This window comes from Pseudorca crassidens, chromosome 16 (assembly GCF_039906515.1).
Source record: "Pseudorca crassidens isolate mPseCra1 chromosome 16, mPseCra1.hap1, whole genome shotgun sequence".
Taxonomy (NCBI): domain Eukaryota; kingdom Metazoa; phylum Chordata; class Mammalia; order Artiodactyla; family Delphinidae; genus Pseudorca; species Pseudorca crassidens.
The window spans coordinates 32,020,525-32,043,307 of NC_090311.1; the positions used below are offsets into that span (position 1 = coordinate 32,020,525).

The 22,783-nt window shown below is 45.2% G+C and overlaps 2 protein-coding genes and 1 pseudogene across 50 annotated transcripts in view; 2 read left to right on the forward strand and 1 right to left on the reverse strand.

Annotated features, from left to right (window-relative positions):
- Positions 1–22,783, forward strand: part of SORBS1 (sorbin and SH3 domain containing 1) — a 240,748-nt gene that overhangs the window by 60,797 nt on the left and 157,168 nt on the right. For 2 of the 49 annotated variants that reach the window (XM_067709892.1, XM_067709901.1), the window contains exon 2: positions 7,962–8,057. The exons of 46 other annotated variants lie outside the window; for them this stretch is intronic. The gene's annotated coding sequence lies outside the window, so the exon portion shown is untranslated. The remainder of the gene's footprint in view (positions 1–7,961; positions 8,058–22,783) is intronic. One more of the 49 variants, XM_067709894.1, reaches the window with a different exon arrangement.
- On the forward strand, positions 1,681–1,779 carry LOC137209533 (U6 spliceosomal RNA; annotated as a pseudogene).
- Positions 5,625–6,112, reverse strand: LOC137208429 (large ribosomal subunit protein eL21-like). Its single transcript, XM_067708881.1, has one exon. It carries the CDS (start codon positions 6,084–6,086, stop codon positions 5,625–5,627), a length of 462 nt encoding a protein of 153 aa, XP_067564982.1. The 5' UTR covers positions 6,087–6,112.

Here is a 22,783-nt window from a genome sequence, read left to right on the forward strand (position 1 = left end):
ATTGGAAACACTGTTCTAAAACCGTTCACTGGGCAGTTCACCAGCGTCCTGTGCCTTGGCCTCACCCCCTTTCAGGGACACTTGCATTCCAAGCACGTTCCTTTTGTGGGGTGGTGATGGTAGTGGTGTGAAGGGAAGGGTCGGGGAAGGCATGCCCTGAGGGCCTTTTCCCTCCCCTGCTAAACAGAACTGCAGTTTCAGTGGAAAAACAAGATCTTGCTTATTTATCTGGATGTGATCATGCATAAGGGGCACCTTCTCTTTTGGTGGCCGAGAGCAGGATCCTGTGTTCTCAGGAAAGGTGAGATGAAAGAACCGAAATATTTAGGGCAGAATGGGTTACTGTGTGCTTAAGCTGTGTTCTTTTCCAGTGGTTTGGTTTTAAAATTTATTTGCTGACTTAGAGTAAAAAATTTGGTCCTAAAGAGTTAGAGTCCAGGGTCCAAACCTCAAATGCTTCAGGCCGAGCAGGTAGCATGCGTGAAGGGTAGGGGATTTCAAATCGAAACTCACAGGAATGTTTTTCACTTTCACAAAAATGTGGCCGTCTCCCTTTTTTCTGGACATACAAGACCCTCTTGGTCTTTCATTTTCCTACTCTTGGTAGAGCAATATTTCTAAGACAAAAAGCACTGCAGGCACCATGATAAACAGCAACTGACACTTGGCCTTGGTGTTTCGGGAGAGGAATCTGAGAGCCATGCCCATGTAAGGGGGAGCAGCTACCGCCCAGCCCCATCCAACTGTTGGCCTGGAGGCCCAGTGTCACCAGATCTTGCTATTATTAAGGAGAAGCCACAAATCAGAGTATTTAAAAGGTAAAATCTTTGGGGTTTTAAAAGAAGTTTTAACCTTAGAAATACAGACTCCTAGGAATTTGCCCCACCGCCAAAAGATACAGGGTCCTGTGTGTCCTTCCCTCAGCCTCCCCCAGTAGTGGCATCTTACATAACTAGTACAGCATCCAAACCAGGAAATGGACACTGTTGCAATCGACAGTCCTTATGCAGATTTCACCAGTTTATATACGTACTCATTTGTGCGTGCATGTGAGGTGCTTCAAGTTAGTGTACCTTTTCTGAGTACCACCTATGTGTCAGGTTCCGGACCAACAGGGATGAGTTAGATTGGACCCCAGCGATCAAGGCACAGTCAGTTGGGGGAACCAAACGGAAGAAAGGGCTTCAGAATATATCATGATTGTGGGATAGAGGGGAAGGGCACTGGGCCCAACCACGGGGGCCTTGAGGGACAAGAGGGAGCTAACAGCTACCGAGGCAGCAGAGGGAGCGGCCTGAGCAAAGGCTTTGACTTTAGGCCTGGTGGGGCCACACAGCTGAGCTGGGAGCTGATTGGTGGTGATGGAGGCTGCAGTGGGAAGCTGGGGTATTGGAGATGAGTTGGAAGAGTATCCCCTGTAGGTGGCTCCGAGGCTCCTCCCCCGAGAGTCTCTGCGTTTGCTCCTCTCTCTACCTGCAGAACTCTTTCCCTGTCTCTTGCCATGGCTGGGGTATTCTCACCAGGGACAGCTCAGATCAAATAGCATTTCTTAACTGAGGCCAGCCCTGACTACCTAACTTTAGTGCCACCAGCAAAAACTACTTTGATTCTGTACTTATCTTATTTATCCCATCCAGGGGACAGGAATATTGCCTGACTTGTTTATTGTCAAGATTTTCTCGTGCCTGCTTCAGCACGAGAAAATTGGAATGATATAGAGAAGATTAGCGTGGCCCCTGCACAAGGATGACACAAATTCGTGAAGTGTCCCATGTTTCTGGGAGGAATAAATTAGGAGTTTAGGATTAACATATATACACTAGTATATATAAAATAGATAACCAACAAGGACCTACTATATAGCACAGGGAACTATATTCAATTGTTTGTAATAACCTATAAAGGGAAAAGAATCTACAAAAGAATATACGTATAACTGAATCACTGCTGTACACCTGAAACTAACACAAAATGTTGTGTTAGTAAATCAGCTGTACTTCAGTTTAAAAAAATTTTTTTTTTCTCGGGGGCCCCCAAATCAGAACAGGAATCCTGAGGAGGTATCTTGTTTTAGGACTGGATGGGGAGAAAGGAGGGTACGACCACCTTTGGGAGGAAGGAAAGCATATTCCAGTGGAAGAAAGTACGAAGTCACTGTGAATCATTTAAAGTAGGTGTCCTTTTTTTTTTTTAAGGAGATAAAAATCATTTTTCTATTTTTCAACTAATTTTATTCTACTTTAAGAGCTTTGTGTCATTCAGAGAACTTGGAAACTTCATTCTGCCTCCTACTGAATTTGTGGAGTAGGTGGGAGAACTATAAAAAGATCCCCAAAATCCACTTTCTTCTGCCAACGGGTGGGAAAGGGGGACAGCGGGGCAGTGGGACTAGAGGTGAGTGGGGTTTGGACATAGGAGCCCCCTGGGCATTGAGCATCTTGGAAACTTCAGTAGTGTTCAGGTCCTGAGGATATGGCACTGGCTGTGGCCCCGGCCCCAGTGGGATTTGCTGTGAGAAATAGGGAAGTGCTTTCCAAGGTCAAAACATGAGTGAAGTCATGTTAAAGCATTAAAGGCAGTGTGATTTTAAAAACTGCACAAAAAGGAAAGATAATTATTGTGAGTTGTTTCCTTCCCAAATTGGTCAGCCTCAAGGCCAGCTGGGGATTGATTTTTCTCCCCTGGACTGTCTGGGTTTGTTGATGGAGGAGTTGGAATTTGTGAGGGAGGGGAGTCTCCCATGAGCTTGGGAAGAAAGTTGGGCCTTGGACTCAGAACAAGGAGAGAGGGGCCAAGTCTGAGAGGCAGGAGAGCAGGTAGGTAAGGTCGAGTTACCTTCAGCAGACATTCTTATGTGCCAGGTTTTGGGGGGCGGGGGTGTGTGCGGAGGGGGCAGAGCCAGGAGCTAGGTGAGTGCCATGGGCAGGATGCATCAACGTCGCGTAGTTAGGTGGAGTTAGGGCACACACAAAGTAGCAGGCGTTGGGGCAGGGAATGAAAGCAGAATTCCAGGGAATGGTCAGGGACCCAGAAGTTTCTAGGAGCTGAAGAGTAATAGGAAACAGCTCTGGCATCAAGCAGTCCCAGAAATTTGAAGTTATGTCATGTCATGCCTCATAACTAGAATTATCAGATTCCCGGTGAGATAGAAACCAGGCAGAGTACAGGTGCTTTGAACATCAGGTTGAGCGTTAGTGTCAGACCCTGGTTAGGGTCGACTAGGAACCTCAGATTACACATCTTGACTCTCTTCTTCTCTCCTCATCACCTGGTAGACTTTTCCATGCTGACTTTGGCCTTTGCAGGTGAACCTGACCTTGGGAGTCCAACTGGATCAGTGCTTTACCAGTACCAGACTAGCCTTCTGAGCAGGGTCCTTCATAGTCCACTAAATTAGTGGACCAATTAGTGGATGCTTAGATTCCAGAGGCCAGTGGTAAGACTGAGTAGTTAGGGAATGGGTTGACTTGGTCATCTTTTAGCTGGGAGGTATGAAATTTGGGGAATATTTTGAAGGAACCTAGAGGGTTTGAAGTCACCATTGGGATACAGTGATCGTAAGTCAAGCAAACAAAAGAGGTTAAACAACAACAAAAAGACAAAACAAATGTTGACATGATCCTTGTCCATACATATAGGTTAGTGGGAAAACAATGTAAAAATAAGTGATTTGTGCTCTGAAGGAGAGATACATGGTAGTTAGGAGAACATGTATCCAGAGAGGCTCCCATTGGTCCAGAGCTGGTTGGACTGTTGGATTGATGTTGAGTGGGAATGAACGTGGCTAAGGTGACTTTCACAACATCCAGGATTGTTCTGTGTTCCTGGGATAGGCTAGAGATGGGGATGTAGATGAGGAAGGTGATAGTTCAGGGTGTTTGGCAGGGCCTTGAACAACTCTTGTGACATCTTTTGGAGGGTTGGGTCAGAGAATGGTCTTGTTTTAGGCCAGGATATAATGGTACTGCAAGAAATATTGGACTGCTTTTCTCCCCAGAAGGGATAAATTAGTATCTTGTGCTTTTCCTAGACTTCCTGCCTCACCTGTGCTCTTCCAAATTTGCATTATGGCTGAAGTGGAGGGCCCTTAGGTTGAAGGGGAGGCTTGAGTGTCTCCTTGTTCTCGTGAAGGATACTATGGATTGTTGCTGGGCCTTGCAGTCAGGAAGGCTGACCTTGGTCAGCCATGGGTTGCTCTGGTGCTGGGCTGTCTGAAGGTCACCTAGTAGCATCTGGTGATGTCGGGGAAGAGATCTCTGGAGGCTGGTCCATTCAGGGAACCGGCTTGCTCCGATCTGTCATCCTTGTGGTACACAGAACTTCCTTTGCCATTCTTTGCTCGAGATTGCTCAGGTCGTTTCTTGACCACAAGTGGAAACCTGGAAATAGACGTACTCGGCTGGCTTGGCAGGTTTCCAGGCATTGCATTGACCTGCTGTGTCCTGCTTTTTGGTGGGCAGTAAGGATCTGATCAGAGTGCTGTGTGCCTTGGAGCGGTTCCTCAAAGGCCACCTTGGTGACCAGATGCTCCCCGACCCTTTGCTCTACCAGGGTGAGCCTACACAGGTGTGCAAGGGCTCAGATCTGCTGAGACTGGACAACTCCAGTAGATCATCTGGATGCCCCGGCGTTGGGTCATGATGTATAGCGACAAGGGCAGAGAGGGAGGCTGGCTTCACTTACCCAGTTGCCATCCTGGCTGCTGGCCTTCTATTTTTATTTAAAATAAACAGGAGTAAAGTGATGGTTGTGACAGTGTGATTTAGGGAGTGGGTAAACATACTAAGGATGTGCAACTCCCCCAAAGCCTGGATCCTTGAATCCTGCTGGAAGGATGCTGAACTAATAACGTTGAGATTGTTCTGGAGGGTGAAAGAGTGTTCTGGAAAAGGGTGAAAGATACCCTTTTCCAAATGAGTATCAGAGTCTAGGCATCACAATCACCTGAATAGTTCCTGTGCCTCCAAACCAGAAATTCAGATTTAATGGGTCTGAGGCCCAAGAAACTGTAGTTTTCCAGGTGATTCTAATTTTCAGCCAGATTTGGGAACCTGCCCACCAGTTAAGATCCAGGGATGCTTCCTTATTTTCTCGAACGGACCTTGACCCTGAACCCTAACCATGGCCACATATTTGGTCTTCACTCCCCTTTATGCCCCTTTCCTAACGCTTGTCTTTCAGAGATGCTGCCCCTTGGCTTTGCCTCGGCCTAGATCAGGGCTGGTGGCTCCTCCCTTTTTTGTCCGTGGAGAAAAGGCGAGCTCCACCTGGGCGTTTTGATGGGCAGATATTCTGGAACACTTTCTCACAAAACTTGCTGCTTGAGGCTCGACCACATAGTAGATTCTGTCTGTAGAAATCCAGATCCTGAGATGCAGGCAGGACCGTCCTGTGATGGCACAGGAAAAAAAATCTGTTTACTCTCGTCTTAGACATCATGGAAGTTCTGGAAGTACTGGAAGGCTCAGTGTTTCTACCCCCATGTTTCTTGGGTCCTGCAGACTGGCACAGTATTTGTGGCCCTGAGGATGTGAAAGGTGGGCATTGCCAGGCAGCAGGGCTGAATTGGTGGCTTTTTTTTTTTTTTTTTTAACAGTTCAGGTCTTTTATTTTCTTTACACCTATCATGCCATGACTTCATAGGGAATGGGTTCCAACAGTTCAGGCTCCTTTCCATTGGTGCTCACGACGTGTGGAGCAGGCTGGCGCTTCAGCTGAACCCAAGTCCCTTTCTCTTTGGCTTCCTTCTTTTTCTGATCATTTTCCTTCACCCGTTTCAGGAAGCTATCTCGGCTCTTAGGGTGCTTAATATGCTCAATACGCACATTAATTCTCTTGGCAAGAATCTTGCCCTTGTTTACAACAGTGCCAACAGCATGCTGGGTAACATTGTAGACTCTCCCGGTTTTGCCATGGGGACACTTGTGGGGCATTCCTTTTTGAACAGTGCCCATTCCCTTGATAACTACAATATCACCTTTCTTGTAGATTCGCATGTATGAGGCCAAAGGAACAACTCCATGTTTTCTAAAAGGCCTAGAGAACATGTAGCGGGTGCCCCTCCTCTTTCCCTTTGTGTTGGTCATTTTGGCGAATTACTGGAAGATGGCGGTTCCGACACAAAGGCTTGGTGGCATTGTTGATATGGGCACTTGGCAAGATCAACTTCCACGGGTGCACGTGTGGGGCTTGTGCCTCAAGTCTCTGCAGATGTTGGGTCAGGTGGCATAAGGTGATACAAAATCTGGACAAGACTCAATCGGAGGGAGGGACTGTTCATATTTTTCGCCTTTACCCACACTGTCCCTGTCATTCCCTCCTTCCCTCGGTTCGGCCCCCGACTGCTCCACTCCCACCCCTGCTTTAGGCTTTCCTCAGGTCTCTGTCCGTGCTGGGAAGCATCTCTTCACCTCAGCTGCACTAGGAGCCCCTGCTCAGGGCTCCCATAGCACCTGTGCCTACCCAGATCTTTATGTTTACCCGTTGTTTTAGAAGTCTTTGAGTGTCGAGATCTTTTACCCAGACAGAGCCACTTAGCGGCAAGGACTGGGTCTGTTCATCTTTGTGTATCCATCACCTCGTGCACTGCCTGGCATATAATAGGGTTCAGTAAATATCTGCTGAGTGAATGAATCAATACATGCTTTGAGGGGACGATATAAATAACTCCCTCCACGACCTTATAGTTGAACATTGTTCATTTATTACAGTGTTGATACCTATACATAAGCTTATGGATAGCCTTGTATTCAAGATGCATATTAAAGGACATTTTTCTAGCATAAGGAGTGTTTCAGACAGTTTGGAACGTTAACTGAGCACTTTTGAAGTAGCGGATTTATGGTATTTGTGAGAACTATTTCTGTGCTTAAAGCAGTAATGTTTTATTGAAAATGTCACATTAGGAAACAAGCCCTTAGGGAACCTGATATAACTTACTCTTATATTCTTTGGCAAATGAAGGTATGGCAAGCATTTTAGTACAGAGTAGGTTGGATACTTCGACTGTAGTTCCTTAAATTGAGTATCTAGCTTGGAGGGAAACACACACATACATGTGTGCGTGTGTATATACACATAAAATTTGCTTTTTGCTTTGTAATGTAAGATTACTGTGCAATGGGGCATAGCAAAAGAGTCTTGGATTGGACCTAGGGTCTAAAGGCAGAGCAAATGCTAACTGTGGGAGTGGGTAAGTTAGTTTTCTGCTTACACTTGTATGAAATGGGAGTGTTGTTCTTGTTCAGGGGTTGCAAATGTCTACAGGAGTGAGGTTGCTAACTTCAGTTGCTATATGTTCTATACCATTTTTTTTTTCCTCTTAGACCTCAGCCCCTTTTTTGTGTTCCTACTTTTGTTAGAATCAGAGGTAGAAGGAAATATTTCTGTACCCCGAACAAAATAACGCAAGGACAGTGATCGCCACAGCTTTTCTCTGTGACGATAGGGAGTGGTAGGGACTGTGGCGTATTGGAATAGCCAAGCCTGCCTGTGAAGGGCAGCTGCTACTTAGCACCAGCTGATCATTTCCAGACATGAACATGGGCTATTTTGACAGATCCTCTTTTTTTTTTTTTTTTTAAGAGAAGCCCGAAGTCTGGGTTTTTATGTGACATCTCTGATTTTTAAGTTTTGGCTCAAATTTCTAGGCATATCCTGCAGATTAATATAATATCTCTGTAGGCTAGATGTGACCCACTCGACATCCGTTATAAATGATCTCTAGAGCTTCTTTCTGTCCAAGATCCATTGATTCTAATGGGGACCATTTCAACCAGTGAACTGAAGGTTCTGCTTCTACTAGGCGAAGTCAGGGTAAGAAGGAAGTGGGGCTGGAAGATGAGGAGGGAGGCTTTGAGTCTAAACAGGGTGCTTGGCAATTGGTATTTGGATGGCCTCCTTGGAGAGAGGCCACAGGATGCCCGATTCACAGCAGATGCCTTGTATGTTTGTCATTGCAGGAGTGGCATTTATTGGAAGAGTTTGTGAGACCTTCTCTCTGTCCACAGCTCCAGGACCAATGCGTCTTTCCAGCACCTTAAACCACTGGTGAATATGTATGTGTGTGTTTTCTTCCTGCTGCTGCAGTGAAAGGACATGTTTTCAGTGAACTGTAGAATGTGATTTTCAGAGAACCACACTGTCCTGTCTATTAGAGAGGGAAGGACACTGGGATGGGCCTATAGGCATATCTGGGTTCTGGTACCTACTTCGCTGCTTCTTGTGGGATCTTAGGTGCATTGTTTGGCTTTGCTGGGCCCCCAGACAGAGAAATGAATCCTGCCCTGCTGAAAGCTTATATGAGAATGCTTCCAAGGGAATAAAATGCTGAGCAAATACAGAGTAATCCTATTTGGCTCTGAGATGTAGAGCTGGGCAATTCTGTGCTAACAATGAGATGTGAATACATAGGTTGGAAACATGGATTTTAAATACCGATTTGGAGTCCTCCAGAGTGGTTCTTCAAGAGATTTGCATTTTCCTTTTTTTCCTTCCTACCAGTCCAGCTACCATTTTTTTAGAAAGATAAATTAACCATGTTTCACAATTACCTTCATTTTTATTTGCGATCAGATGATTTCACAGTTAACAAATGTTCTTCCTTTTTGCCCCCAAAAGAAACTTAATTTCTCATCATAGCAGGTAAATGTCTTGCATCTGTGGCAGTTGAAAGAGGCAAAAATATGTCCTTAACACCAGTGTGTTCCAGTGCTGACAGCACTTTGAGGCGTGCTAGCTAGTTGATGGTGAAGGTCTCACGTGAGTACTGAGGGCAGGACACTGAGCCAGGGAGGCAGTATGACCCGTGCGTCTCGAGTCCAGCCACCCTTTGTTGAGAGAAACTGGCTTGCTTGCTGCTGACTGCCTGGTCCGCTCCCCACTTGGACCAGGTGTTCTTACGACCCAGTGAGATGCGTACCCGTGGCATGGCCACCTGGGGAGCTTGCAGGGTGCCTTGGTGGGCAGAAAGGAAGGGCAGTTAGTCAGGCCCAGGGTTAGGGACCCAACTCAGGTATGGGAGGCTGACTGTCCCCACTGCTGTGCCTAAAGGGACACAGCAGACATTCTGGGTCCCTCAGTCAGAGACCCATCTGTTAGGAAGAACTCTGTGGGTGGGAGTCCTCAGGGAAGCAGATGGTCTCAGGCAGATGGGATGCTTCAGCCATTTGGTAAATACGTATGAATGCCTACTCTGTGCCAAGGCACTGCTCTGGGCACTGGGGACCCGGTGGTCACAGACAGACTGGAGCTTAGATTCAAGTGGGGTGACAAGCAAGAATGTGACCTCCATGAGGGCAGGGATCTTTGCTTATTCACTGCTGTCTTCTCAGCTCCTAGAAGAGCACCTTGAACATAAACATGGTTAGTGCTCACTAAATACTGTTTTGTGAATGAAGGAAATAACTAAGTAGACAATATAATTTCAAGTGATAATAAGTGCTATAAAAAGAGTGAGGGGTTCTTTTTTTTTTTTTTTTTGCGGTACGTGGGTCTCTCACTGTTGTGGCCTCTCCCGTTGCGGAGCACAGGCTCCGGACGTGCAGGCTCAGCGGCCATGGCTCGCGGGCCCAGCCGCTCCGCGGCATGTGGGATCTTCCCGGACCGGGGCACGAACCCACGTCCCCTGCATTGGCAGGCTGACCCTCAACCACTGTGCCACCAGAGAAGCCCTGAGGGGTTCTTTTTGAAAGAGGTCTGAGAATGTCTGTGTGTGTGAGGGGGTTGGGTAGAAATTTTGTGCAGAGATCTGGGTGGAGTGCAGGAATCTGGGGGGAAGTGGTTAGCAGAGGGAACAGCAAGTGAAAAGAAAGGCCTTGGTGTAGGCTGAGCTTGGCGTGATAGAAGGACAGGAAGGCAGCCAGTTTGGCTGGCCTTGAATGGGGGCTTGTTATGGGGAGAGTGATATGAAATGAGATCAGTGGTAGGTGGGAGCCAGATCTTGTAGGTATGATAGGAGTTTAGATTTACTCCAAAACCCAGAGTGTGATTGGATACCTTTTGAGAAGTTTGAGTAGAATAGTATGATCTTCTTTGAGCTTTGAAATTATTTCTCTGGGTCCTGAATGGAGAATAGACTTTGGGGGCAAGAATAGAATCAGTGTGACCTGTAGGAGGCCCTTCCGGCCTAGGCTAGAGATAAGGGCGTAGCTTGGATTAGCGTGGTGGTTATAAAATGATGTGAACTGGTCAAGCTCGGGGTATATTTTGAAGGCAGAGCCTGCTGAGTTGGGTGTGTGTTTTGAGCAAAAATAAAAGCCAAGAATAAGCCCAGTGTTTTTGACTGGGTGAATATAATGATGCTATTTACTGAGATGGGGACCAAAGAGGAAGGTTTGGGGAGGATCCTGAGAGTTCTGTTTGGGCATATGAAGTTTGAGATGCCCATTCGATTTTCTTAGATTTAGAGTTGGCTGGAGCTGGAAATGGTACCTTTGAGCATCATTAGCACGTAGATGGTATTTGAAGCTATGAGACTGGATGCAATCACTGAGGGAGAGAAGGGAGGAATAGGTAGGATTTGGACATAGAAAAGAAAGGCAAAGAGTGGATTTTCCATATAAAATCCCTACTAAGAAGTAAATGAAGACACATGCTAATGAATAAGGGATAATTTCATGTAATGTAAATATAAATTATTCAAGTTAGATGATATGACAGTAGTAATAAATCCTCACCTTATGTTAAAAAAAAAAAAGGAAATACTGTGACTCCCTCAAATCATGAATATTAGTTTTAGAATTGCATGATTTAAAATCTGGCCAGCTGAGCGAATTATAAACTGCATTTATGCATTTGGCACATGGCTGTCTTTGGCTGGCAAGCAGAACGGTCCACCATTCTTTGCCAATAATAGCCTGTAAGCTACTCTGTTCTTTATCTGTACTAGAACTTCTACAAGCCATTTTGATGAAGTTTAATTCACTGTTAATACATTACAGATTTTTTTCATTCTATGATCATATTCAAAAGTTCATTAAGTGAAGGTTCACTGAGTGGAAAGCAATGCCCGAAAGTCAGTAATTTTGCGGTGAAAGTTGTGATGTAATTTTATGAAAAGGCCACACAGTCACCGTGATTTGCAGGACCACAATTTAGGAAACATTTTGGGTAACTTTGAAGTACGAAAGATAAACGTTACAAGATAATAAGGCTGCAAAAATAGACCTGATGATGGTTGAAGTGATGGTTGTAGTAGACGTATGTGTTTCAGGACCACCCATACCCCTTAACCATCATCCACTGATATGAGAAAATCATATTTTGAACATACACATTTTCATCTCTGTGGGCTTCTGGCACAAAATACAGCTCTCCTGTATTAGTTTTGTCCAATTCCCAGAGAAATTGCCCCACTGAGCTTCCAGCATATTCTCACTGGGCTCTTTGATTTTTGCGTTTTCAGGTTACCTGGGAAGTCTCTTTAGTCTGGGTATCTCCAGCCCCCATAGACACTTTTGTCCCCTTCCCACAGTTACCAACTCAGCGCCTGCCGGCCTCCTCCCTCTTGCTGGGCTTCGGGGCCCACCATCTCTGACTACCCTGTGAGCCTCAGGTTAGCCTCCCCAAAGACTTTTGAATATCCTCAAGATTCTTTTCTTTGTAAACATTTCCACTTTTTCTCCAGGCTTGTGGTTTTTGTTTTGTTTTGTTTTTTTCTTCAGGCCGTTTGTGGAAATGACAAAAGAACGGGAAACCAGTGCAGCTGTTGAGGGCAGTGGGACAAGCAGCTTTCTAAAATGTGCTGTTTCAAGTTGCGTGGGCCACGGGCAGCCCCAGCTTGCTTTTCCATGTATCTCAAGACCCTTGTGTTTCGGTGAAAATATTCTCAGTGAGACTTCTGGAGCATCTAATCTCTGGAAAATGAGCACTGATTGTGTAGCATTCTATGTCTGAAGCCATTAATTTATGGCAAAGTGAAGGTTTCAGTGGAATGTTCATGACGATTGACACCAACCCTAGTTTCCTTTGTCATCTTAGAGTGGAACCTAAATAAGATTAAAAAGAATGAAACTGACTGGCAGTAATAGTAGAGAGGATTTCTCCTGTTTCCTTTTTAGTAAGTGATTTCAGGAATGAGAAAAAAAAATTTGGTACCTTCCCATGCCCCTGGAGACTTAAGGGTGGTGGAGCTTTTTTAAATTTTTTATTTTTTATTTTTTTACGGTATGCGGGCCTCTCACTGCTGTGGCCTCTCCCGTTGCGGAGCACAGGCTCCGGACGCGCAGGCTCAGCGGTCATGGCTCACGGGCCCAGCCGCTCCGCGGCATGTGGGATCTTCCTGGATCGGGGCACGAACCCGTGTCCCCTGCATCGGCAGGCGGACTCTCAACCACTGTGGGTGGAGCTTTTTTTAAAAAAAATTTTTGAATTTTATTTAATTTTTTTGTACAGCAGGTTCTTATTAGTTATCCATTTTACACATATTAGTGTATATATGTCAATCCCAATCTCCCAATTCATCACAAGGGGTGGTGGGACTTTTTAAAAAATGGTAGAATCTTCCTTAAGTTAAAAAAAAAAAAAGGCCAGGTATGCAGAATAGTGCTTCATTGCTCCTGTGCATGTGGACCATCTCAGGAGGAGCTGCTGGAGATAAGTAACCTTGGGGGGAGGCGGGAGGGAGTGGTATAGGAAGAAAACTTAGTTTTCACTCTATACCATTTTGTCCTTCTAAATTTTTTTGTATCATGTTTATGTATTACCTTTAAAAAGGATAATAGTGCCCCTTCTAGGTGTAATAAATGATCTAGAAAAATTTTAAGTTCCTTCACTACTTGGTTTTATCGTTACTCTTTCTCATAGTGTATGTCATCCAAGGTCACTGCCTGTTCAGTCTCCATTGTCTTTATTCTGAGGCTTCAGGTACATCAGCAACTTGGGACTAGGCTTTGGTAAGAAATTTTCCTTTACTTTTATAGGTTCTTCTGGCTGATCTAAGGATTAAATTGACATGAGACAGATTAACAGGAGAAAACCAAACAAAAGTGTAACAACATGTATACATGGTAGAGAGCCAGGAAAACTGAGTAACTCCCCCAAGTGACCAACTCCGTTGCTTTCAATACCATCCTCAGCTAAAGATAAAAGAGGATGAGCGTCAGTTATGGGAGGTGGCCAGGAAAAGCACTGTAAGCCAGGGTAAGGTTGTTATGTAGATTAGTCATCTTCTCCATTGTTAAGGGTTTCTAGAGATCAGATCATCCTCCTCTTCCTGGTATAGCCATGGAGACACCCTTACAAATGAAGATTTCCCTGATAAATGTTTCTTCCAAAAGGGTAACTATGATTTGGTTTTCAGAATTTTTCCCATGTCTGCTATTTCTTAGAAACTGTAACCAGTTTAAAATAATATGTCAAAGAGACGTGTTTTGGGTGGCAAATTCTGTTCTCCTACAGCCTCTTTAACTTGAGTTTCTCATTTTTGCGTGTTACGGAAATGTCAGGCCAATTTCATTCCCCCTTCCCTTCTTTCAAAAAGGATTTAAGGTTGTTTCTGGCCAACATTTTATTCAACTACTTTAGACAAATGTGGATTCAAATGAGGTGTAGTTGGCATGAGCTGAGCCACAAATTACATCTGTTTCAACTGGCCATCTCCCTGCTGCCCTTTAGCGCGGTCTTGTTTGCACTGTGGAGCAGGCCATGGGATTTGGAATCCGTTGTGGTTGATAGTTCCTAACCCCAGAGTTCAGTCAAATTAAAGTGATCATCCCAAATTCATTTTCCTTATCTTAAGAATCTCAGCTACTGTCAGAAAATGTTCAAAATGGAATTTGCATAAAGTGAAGGCTAGAATTCAATGCCTAGAACCAATGTGCTGGTCACCACACTGTTTGGAGTGTGTGCTGTTTGGGTGTCAGTTTCTACAGGGCTTATTGCCTAAAAGTATCTCCCTGGGCTGCCATATTGGTTTGTGTTACCAGAGGTTCTATAATGTTTCTGGCCAACATTTTTGTGTCCTACAAAGACATGACATCCGTTTCATGCAGCACCGACATTTCTTATTATTTGATGTTTCTCCAAGAGATTTACACATTTGATTTTATACTTTTAAAACAAACGGGAAGCTCTATCACATTTGCCAGCCAACCATGTGTAAAAACAAGATACTTTCTCCTTTTCTATCTAGTCACTACAAATAGATACATTTTTTGCCCCCCCGCCCCCCAGTTTGGGGAAGTAAATGTTAGACTGTGCTTGGGGATGCCACTAAAACAAGGCTATCAGCAATCATTCTGATTGCTCCACTAATTTAGGCTAGGCACCACCTGATACGTACTTCACAACAGTGCCCCTCGTCCTGCAGTCTCCTTATCAACACAGAGGTGACTCACTTTGTTTTCCTCACTCAAAGAGATTTTCTCTGGTCTGCTGATTAAGGCAGTGATTAAATTAAAAAATGGTTCCTGCAGAGGTATGCTTGAAAAAAACGACTGCATTATTTATGCATTTATGCTTGAACTTGCACAATTGAACTTTCACTATTATAATCAGGTGTTGGTTCTTAGACTTTTTGTGCGGGGGGGGGGGGGGGGGGGGAGGGGCGGGGGGAGGGTCAAGAAACCCTTTAAGGTGCATATGCACCTACATAATTTGCATAGATAATACTTTTACATTTTCAGGAGGTGACATTCCCCTAACCAGTTATCATGCCTTCTAACTTAGTCACAGAAACCATTAGCATACCATTATAAAAGCAGCTGCGCCTGGATAGCTCTGGGTGGCATTTCTGATTAGACAAAATGTTTAGGGAAAATTGCTATGCCTAGGGCAGCCTAACTTCAATGAAATTTGCAACTTCTGGAATTGTCCCATCATAGACTCAAAAGCTGGACATACTCTTATATGAATTGCTATTGTTTTAATAAAAAAGGAAGTAGAGGTACCTTTACCCTTCTTGCTTTCTAACAGCTAATTTCTACTTTTTTTCTCAAATTTATGTATTCCCCCATCCTCCTTCCTCTTGGGCAAGAGAAAAGTTATTATAGGGGAATATAGGTTTAAAAAAGAGTATATAGAGATCAACCTTTATTTTCCAATAAATTAGTGTTTCTAGATGAATTTGCTCCCTGAATTAATCATGTTTATATAGCATTTTGTCCTTCAAACTAGCTGCCCATAAAGCACCACTGTTTTAAAAGTTTTTGAAGTAAGTGGCCAGAATTTTCAAAGTCGGGAAGTTTCACATGATTTGATTTCTAGCTGCTCTTGAGAATTAGAATATCTAGCAGTGTTGGGCCATATTCTTGCATGGAATAGCGTGGCCTGGAGTGGAACAGCCCTGAATCCCATCGTGTGGGAGTATATGAGTACCAATTTGCTGCAGTTCCACACCATCATTTGTTATCTGGTTGGCCTTCTCGGCCTATTGGTTTTGTAACCCCTGGCTTTCAGTGTCAGTTTAAAATCTTATCTTGACAAATCAAGGGATCTTGAGGTTCAGCAAAACATCATTTTTGTATCCTCCCCCCTTTTTTAAAAATAAATTCATTTATTTATTTTTGGCTGCGTTCGGTCTTCGTTGCTGCACACGGGCTTTCTCTAGCTGTGGCAGGCTGTGGCTACTCTTTGTTGCAGTGCACGGGCTTCTCATTGCAGTGGCTTCTTGTTGTGGCGCACGGGCTTAGTTGCTCCACGGCATGTGGGATCTTCCCAGACCAGGGCTCGTACCCGTGTCCCCTGCATTGGCAGGCAGATTCTTAACCACTGCGCCACCAGGGAGGCCCATTGGTATCCCCCTTTTAAAATAATGGAAACTGCATTTAAAATGATAGAAAAACAGTTGGCTGTGGAGTGAAACAATTTTTTTTTCCTTAAAGAGATTTGTGCATTTTTAAGCAAGAGGGGAAGGAAAGAAAGCAATAATGTAATTTGTTTAGTATTCTTTACAGTTATCATATCATTATATTAGTTTTGAAACATATCGTGTACTCTGTATAATGTGGTTTGCTCATAAAATTACCATGTTGGAAACATTTATACAAATCTACTAATCACATTTGCTCTTAAATTGTTCCAGTTTTTTTTTCTTCTTCTTCTTTCAAACAGAACTGAACTACTGAACTTGAAGGAGCTTGAACATTTCTTAATCTCCCTTTTTACAGTAAGCAGACAAAAATATAAAGGAGAATTATTAGTTTTTTGGGGCCCTGGTACCTTCCAAAGTATTCAGTAGATTATAGGCAAGGAGCTTCATACAGACAGAAGCCAACAAACCATCCTCAAACTTTAATAACTGTGTGAATTTAATCTAAATCATTCCCCTTTTACGAGCTACTGTGATCAGTTTGATTCTAATAACACCCTTTTCCTCCTAAAATCATTCTTGTAAACTTCCGAAAACTAAACGCTAGCCAGAATGGAGACAGCCTCTTGATCCTTTTTCATTTTTAGCTGCTTGGCTTTAGGGTGAAAGATCATCAGAGACTCTTGGTTTACTGGACTGACTAAAGAGGAGACGGGAGCTCTCACTCTGGCCACCTGCTGGGCCCTGAATTGCCACCCACCCTAGGACAACCCACCCTCCCTGGGCTTCGTTTGTTTCTTATGTAGAATGAGATCATGTTTGGGTTTCACTCAAACTCCTAACAGTCAAGAATTCTGTTCTGTCACATGCTCTGCCCACTCAGAGCTGTGCATGAGTTCCGGGAAACTTTGGGGTACCGACTACGTAACCAGTTCTGTGGGGCTGGAAGAGCAGCATCTCAATGGGAAACTGCTAGGTGGCATTTCGGGGGGCTCCAACGAGCTTCGATTCTTTATGACTCAGCGCAGAAAGAATTCAGCCAGAGGCAGAGTGGTAGATAAGAAGTGATTTATTAGAATAGGATGCTTGTGAGATTTACAAGGGGGTGGACAAGAGGGTGCCACGCCCCAAGAACTTAGTGGGCTACAGTTTTATAATCAAAGGAAAAGTGGGGAGGGGGAAAAGACCACCTTCTTCCTCATTCTTCAGTAGACGTCACGCTTCCATCATCAGCTCCTCCTGCAGGTTGGGCAGGGGAGTTTTCTTGTCTCTACATGGTCAAGCTCGGACTGTCATGGCAGTATGGAAAAATTATTTCAGGTCTCAGTACAATGAGGGTCTTTCACTTTGAAATGTCACCTTCCATAAATTATTGTTTTTTATGTGTGCAGCCAACATGTCCTAGGGGTCATTAACTTACTGAGCTCACTGGGCAGGATGTGGGTCTCTTGCCACCATTGTTTTATTGTTTGGGGGCATGTCTTGTGCTTCAGTTGTATGGTTTTATTGCTAAGCAAGCCTGCTTTCTTGAGTGATCATTAACTTACAGGGGTCTCCCGTGTTTTTTTCTACTTACAATCCCCTAGTGGGATTAACTGGTTTTTAAAAAAAATACTTTGTGGCAAGTGGGATCTTTTTTTTTTTTTAATTAATTATTTTTGGCTGCGTTGGGTCTTCGCTGCTGTGCGTGGGCTTTCTCTAGTTGCAGTGAGCGGGGGCTACTCTTCATTGTGGTGCTCAGGCTTCTCACAGCGGTGACTTCTCTTGTTGCGGAGCACAGGCTCTAGGCGCGCGGGCTTCAGTAGTTGTGGCTCACGGGCTCTAGAGCGCAGGCTCAGTAGTTGTGATGCACGGGCTTAGTTGCTCCACGGCATGTGGGATCTTCCCGGACCAGGGCTTGAACCCGTGTCCCCTGCACTGGCAGGTGGATTCTTAACCACTGCACCACCAGGGAAGTCCCGGTAAGTGGGATCTTCGTTGTGGAATGTGGGATCTTTTAGTTGCAGCATGCATGTGGAATCTAGTTCCCTGATCAGGGATAGCACCGGGCCCCCTGCATTGGAGTCTTAACCACTGGACTACTAGGGAAGTTCCGGGAATAACTATTTAATCACCTACTTTGTCCCTTTACTCTGTCCCTATCAAATGGAGGAGGGTCTCTAATGCCATTTCTTCCTCGTAGTTACCTGGAATAAACATGAGAGAACTAAGTGTAAGGAGTTGTGTACTCGGGAGCTCATGGCGTTGCCCTGACCTTGCAGCACTGTGGGAAAGCTCTCTAGCTCTGTTTAGTAGATGGTGTGGAGGTGATCTGGGCAGAAGTATTTATCTTCCTGGCATTCTGTAGCATACTTCCGTTGCTCGGTACTCCCAGTCTATAAGCTGACCCCTGTTCACTGGTCAGACTACCCGACACTCGAATTTATCAATCTTAGGTGATACTTTTCCTTTATTTCTTGGTATCAGGTCCAACACCAGTTGCAGACCGTCTCTTGTCCATTATGAGTCAAAATTGTTGACCAGAGCAAAAAATAAATAAATGGCAGGCAGAGAAGTGCTGGCAGAGTAAACAATACACATTGTAGAACATGTCACCACGGGGCGGTGCCCTGGGTGTTTTGCTTGGGGCTGTGTCCTCTGAGACTGTGTTGTGCTGCTCTCCTTTGGCTGAGAACTTATACTGGCACTGAGAGCATGGAAAAATAAATAACTACACGCACAGTGCAGTATAACATACATGCAATATATGGAACCTATTGAGTATGCATTTTATATTAAATATATTGTGTTTTTGGGAAATTTATTTCAGAAATAAAAGGCACTAAAATGTTTCAGTGCTGCTTAGGTTGGCATTAAATGGACTGTGTGTAGAGGAACAAAGCAAGGACCAGAGACTAGGCTCGTGAAGGCCTTGCCATTGTGTTATAGAAAAGGCCTATAGAAAAGGTCTTTTTGGCAGAATCCTAGGCTGCATTCTTGGTTCACATGCCTGAAGATACTATGTATTTGCAACTCAGAATCAAAGTCTGTTTACCTGTTTCTTCAAAAAAACAGTTATGGAGTACCTAATAGTATTTACGTAATGCCTTTTGGTGTGCAGGGTACATACATTCACCTCATCCCACTGAAGTGTGCAGTTTCAGAGCCCAGTCAGATGCATGGGCAACAGCCTGTATGGGTGGATGACTGGTTTCTGTTTCTTTTTAATTTCTTTTGTACTCATGAGCAGAGATCCCCACAGCTTGGCCTGGGCTGTGTAGGAAGGAGCTTGGGACAGGTGGCCAGAAGGATTGCTACAGGAGCAGTGCTTGGACAGGCATTCCCAGGAACGGAGGAGGTGGGGGTCATCTACTGAGCATGAGCGGGCTAGGTGGGATGCAGCCGTGGCTCTGCGGAAGATGGAAACTATTTGGAACAGCTGTCATGGGTTGGGCACTAGGGGCCAAGCAGGAGTTGAAAGCAAGGCCTGCTGAGTGACTGCGAAGAAGCCTGTGTGTAAAACAGGTGTGGTTTGGCCATGTGACTCAGGGAAACAGGGAACTGCTGGGGGGCAGGGGTTGGGTGGTTGCGTGATGGCTGACCCGGTGTTGGCCTAGGGAGATGTTAGGGTGAACAGCAGGGGACTGGGGGGAGCCTGGGGGTGCTGACAAGAGCTCTTCTTAGTATGGCTTATAAGAGCCCTTTATCTCTGAACTCCTCCCATCGTGTGTGCCCTATTGGGCCATTCCTGTGTGCTTCTGTACATATTATTCCTTCTGCCCTTTCCTATGGCCTAATGACCTACTTCAGGTGCTGGCCTGGGCATCACTTCTGGGAAGCTGTTCCTGATTGCCCTCTTCCTCTGCTGGGTCAGCTGACCCTTCACCCTGTCCACACATCTCTCCCTCTGTACTGCAGAAGCTTGTTTACGGGCTGCTGGCATAACGTGGGTTGGAAGGTTCCTTGAGTGCAAACTGTTCTAGTACCCAGCAGAGCACCTGACATACAGAAGGTGTTCAATAGAAGGGGCATGACTGCTTTGCTGCAGTATTTAGTAGTGTAACAGAATGTTATAACTGGAGGAAAACTGAGGGCAGCTAGTCCAACTCATTCATTTTACTTTATTATATATATATTCTTTTCCATTATGGTTTATCATAGGATATTGAATATAGTTCCCTGTGCTATACAGTAGGACCGTGCTATTTTATCATCCTGTATATACTAGTTTGCATCTGCTAATCCCAGACTCCCAATCCTTCCCTCCCCCTTGGCAACCACAAGTCTGTTCTCTCTGTCTGTGAGTCTGTTTCTGTTTTGTAGATATGTTCATTTGTGTCATATTTTAGATTCCACATATAAGTGATATCGTATATTTGTCTCTTTCTGACTTACTTCACTTAGTATGATAATCTCTATATCCATTCATATTGCTGCAAATGGCATTATTTCATTCTTTTTTGTGGCTGAGTAATATTTCTTTGTATATATACACCATATCTTTTCTTTTTTTTAACATCTTTATTGGAGTATAATTGCTTTACAATGTTGTGTTAGTTTCTGCTGTATAACAAAGTGAATCAGCTATGTGCATACATATATCCCCACATCCCTTCCCTCATGCATCTCCCTCCCAACCTTACCATATCTTCTTTATCCACTTATGTGCTGATGGACATTTAGGTTATTTCCATGTCTTGGCTCTTGTAAATCAAATCCTTCATTTTATAGTTCACAGAGAACTAAAACTCAGAGAGGTTGAGTGGCTGACCTGATGTCACACAGCTTTGCTCAGGGCAGAGCCAGGATTCAGAGTCGCCTCCTCTGACTCCAAATGCCACGTTCTTTTCACTCTACCACAGCAACCTCCAAATTGTCTGTGGGTGACTTTTAAGTGTGTGAAGGTCGCGAGCCTCTGCCTCTGCTTAGCGCCTGGGTATAGCCTCCTGTCACTATTCATAGCGGTCTGTTATCTCATTTTTCTTGTCGAGAGGAAGGCTGCGTCCTGACAGCGCTTTTCCTCTGCTTGGTGCCAGGTTTACAGCGGCTCTTACCTCACTGCTTCCCCTTCCCTTTCCGGGTTTGTCCTAGTTTACCTTTGGGGGTGAGCATCAGCAACTGTTTCTAAGTAAACAGAGGGATTGCAGATTCAGGACTTGTGGTTTCAAACACTCAGTGCTTTTGCTTTAGCCTGTCCTCTTCTGGCTGCTGTCACTCCCGCTCCTGTCTTCAGATTGTGCTGCCTTAACATGTGCTAAAGACTGCTAGTGCCTGGTGGAAGTTTCCTTCTTGGAGCACGCAGAACTGAGAGAGCACTGGAAAAGGGAAGCCATGGGGGAAGAGAAAGTGGACACTTATCTGCACCATTGTGTATCAGTTGGAAAAAAAAATAACCTCTTGGTTTTCAGACCCATCCCTGGAGTATGGGCTACTAGGTGGAGTGTCTAGAAATGCTTGTTTGTATATTTTCCATCTCCAAAATGTGTCTCTGAGCTTTTGGACAGTATCTGAGATTTAGAATGTTCTGTCTAGGGTTAAAGTCTCAGCGTGACAGAGGGTGGAGTGTGGCTGGTCCCCTTACTGCCTGTTCATGGATGATGCAGTTTTGTGAGGTTGGTTCCAGTTCATTGCGGATCGTCTGAACTCTCTACCCATCACCTTTGGTCCAGAGTACCTCGGGGTCAGTTTCAGGAATGGAAGATCCACTCATTGAGCACAGGGGATAAGGGGTGACTGGTTTGAACCTTTTGGTTCCTCTGGGAACTAACCAAATAGTACATGATGAAAAAAATGCTCATTTTGGAAAAAGTACTTTGAAGACGAGGGTCTTCAAATTCTTCATGACTTTAGGGAATTCAGCAGCACTGCTTCCCTTAAGCACCTCCCCCTCCCCCGCTTTTAAAAGTAAGAACTAGGGCCTCCCTGGTGGCGCAGTGGTTGAGAGTCCGCCTGCCGATGCAGGGGACACGGGTTCATGCCCCGGTCCAGGAAGGTCCCACATGCCACAGAGCGGCTGGGCCCGTGAGCCATGGCCGCTGAGCCTGCGCGTCCGGAGCCTGTGCTCTGCAACGGGAGAGGCCACAACAGTGAGAGGCCCGCGTACCGCAAAAAAAAAAAAAAAAAAAGTAAGAACTAGATGATGTCTCCTTTAGCTCAGAAATCCTGTGGCTTCGGATGAGCCCAGTGTCTTTGGTCTTAGGGGTTTCTGAAGCCACTTCGGACCTTCTTGGCTCCCAGCCACTTGGGAGCCTGTTTCTGATTCTCTCTGGGTTGGTCTTGAGTTCCAGGTATTGAACTGAAAGTACATCAGCCAAGGGTTTGGACTGCGTCAGAAGTATTTTGATTTGCTGTATTCTCTGCTTGGCATGTACTCATTTCCTTCAGGGACGTCCCCTTCCTTGGAATAAATAACTCCCAAGATGCTTGTCTCACTGAACTAAGAAGGCATTCCAGCCAGGCGTTTCCACTCGGGGATCTTGGCTTGTCAGCCACAGGTCACTGGGTGAAAAGGATGTCACCCCATTTGAAACGCTCCTGACACCCCCTCCTTCCTGACCCACTCCCGCCAGCAGTGGTCCTCATCCTGGCCAGTTTTGAGAGTGACCAGCCTGAGACAGAACCAGCTTTGACAACAGCAGGTGTGGACCAGATACTACTGTCCTTTGTTCAGCATCAACGCGTTCCCTGCTCCTGTGGCCCAGACATGCAAATAGACCATTCTGAGACCAGGAGCGCATTTTGCAGCCATTTAAAGAACTTTCCAGGGCTTTCCTGGCTCCAGTCCTCCCCACTCTTTTGGACGACAGGAGTTTCTCCTCCAAGCTCAGATAACCTCTGCTTTCCCTGTGTGCCCTTCTGAGAACTTTGCTTCTCGCCGTCATGTTCTCTCGAATTTTAAGTTGTGACCGGCTCCCTGGGCTGCCTGGCATAATCATACAGGGCTGAGTCAGTGACTCAGGATTCAGCCATGCTGACCACCCGGAACTTTGATTCCCACCCTGACTCCCCAAGAGAGCAGCTCTTCAGAACTCCCACCCAGGGCTGGGCTGGTCTGGG

Bases quoted from the DNA above. Each gene is read 5' to 3' on its own strand.
- LOC137208429 (XM_067708881.1), bottom strand. From the start codon at position 6,086: ATGACCAACACAAAGGGAAAGAGGAGGGGCACCCGCTACATGTTCTCT.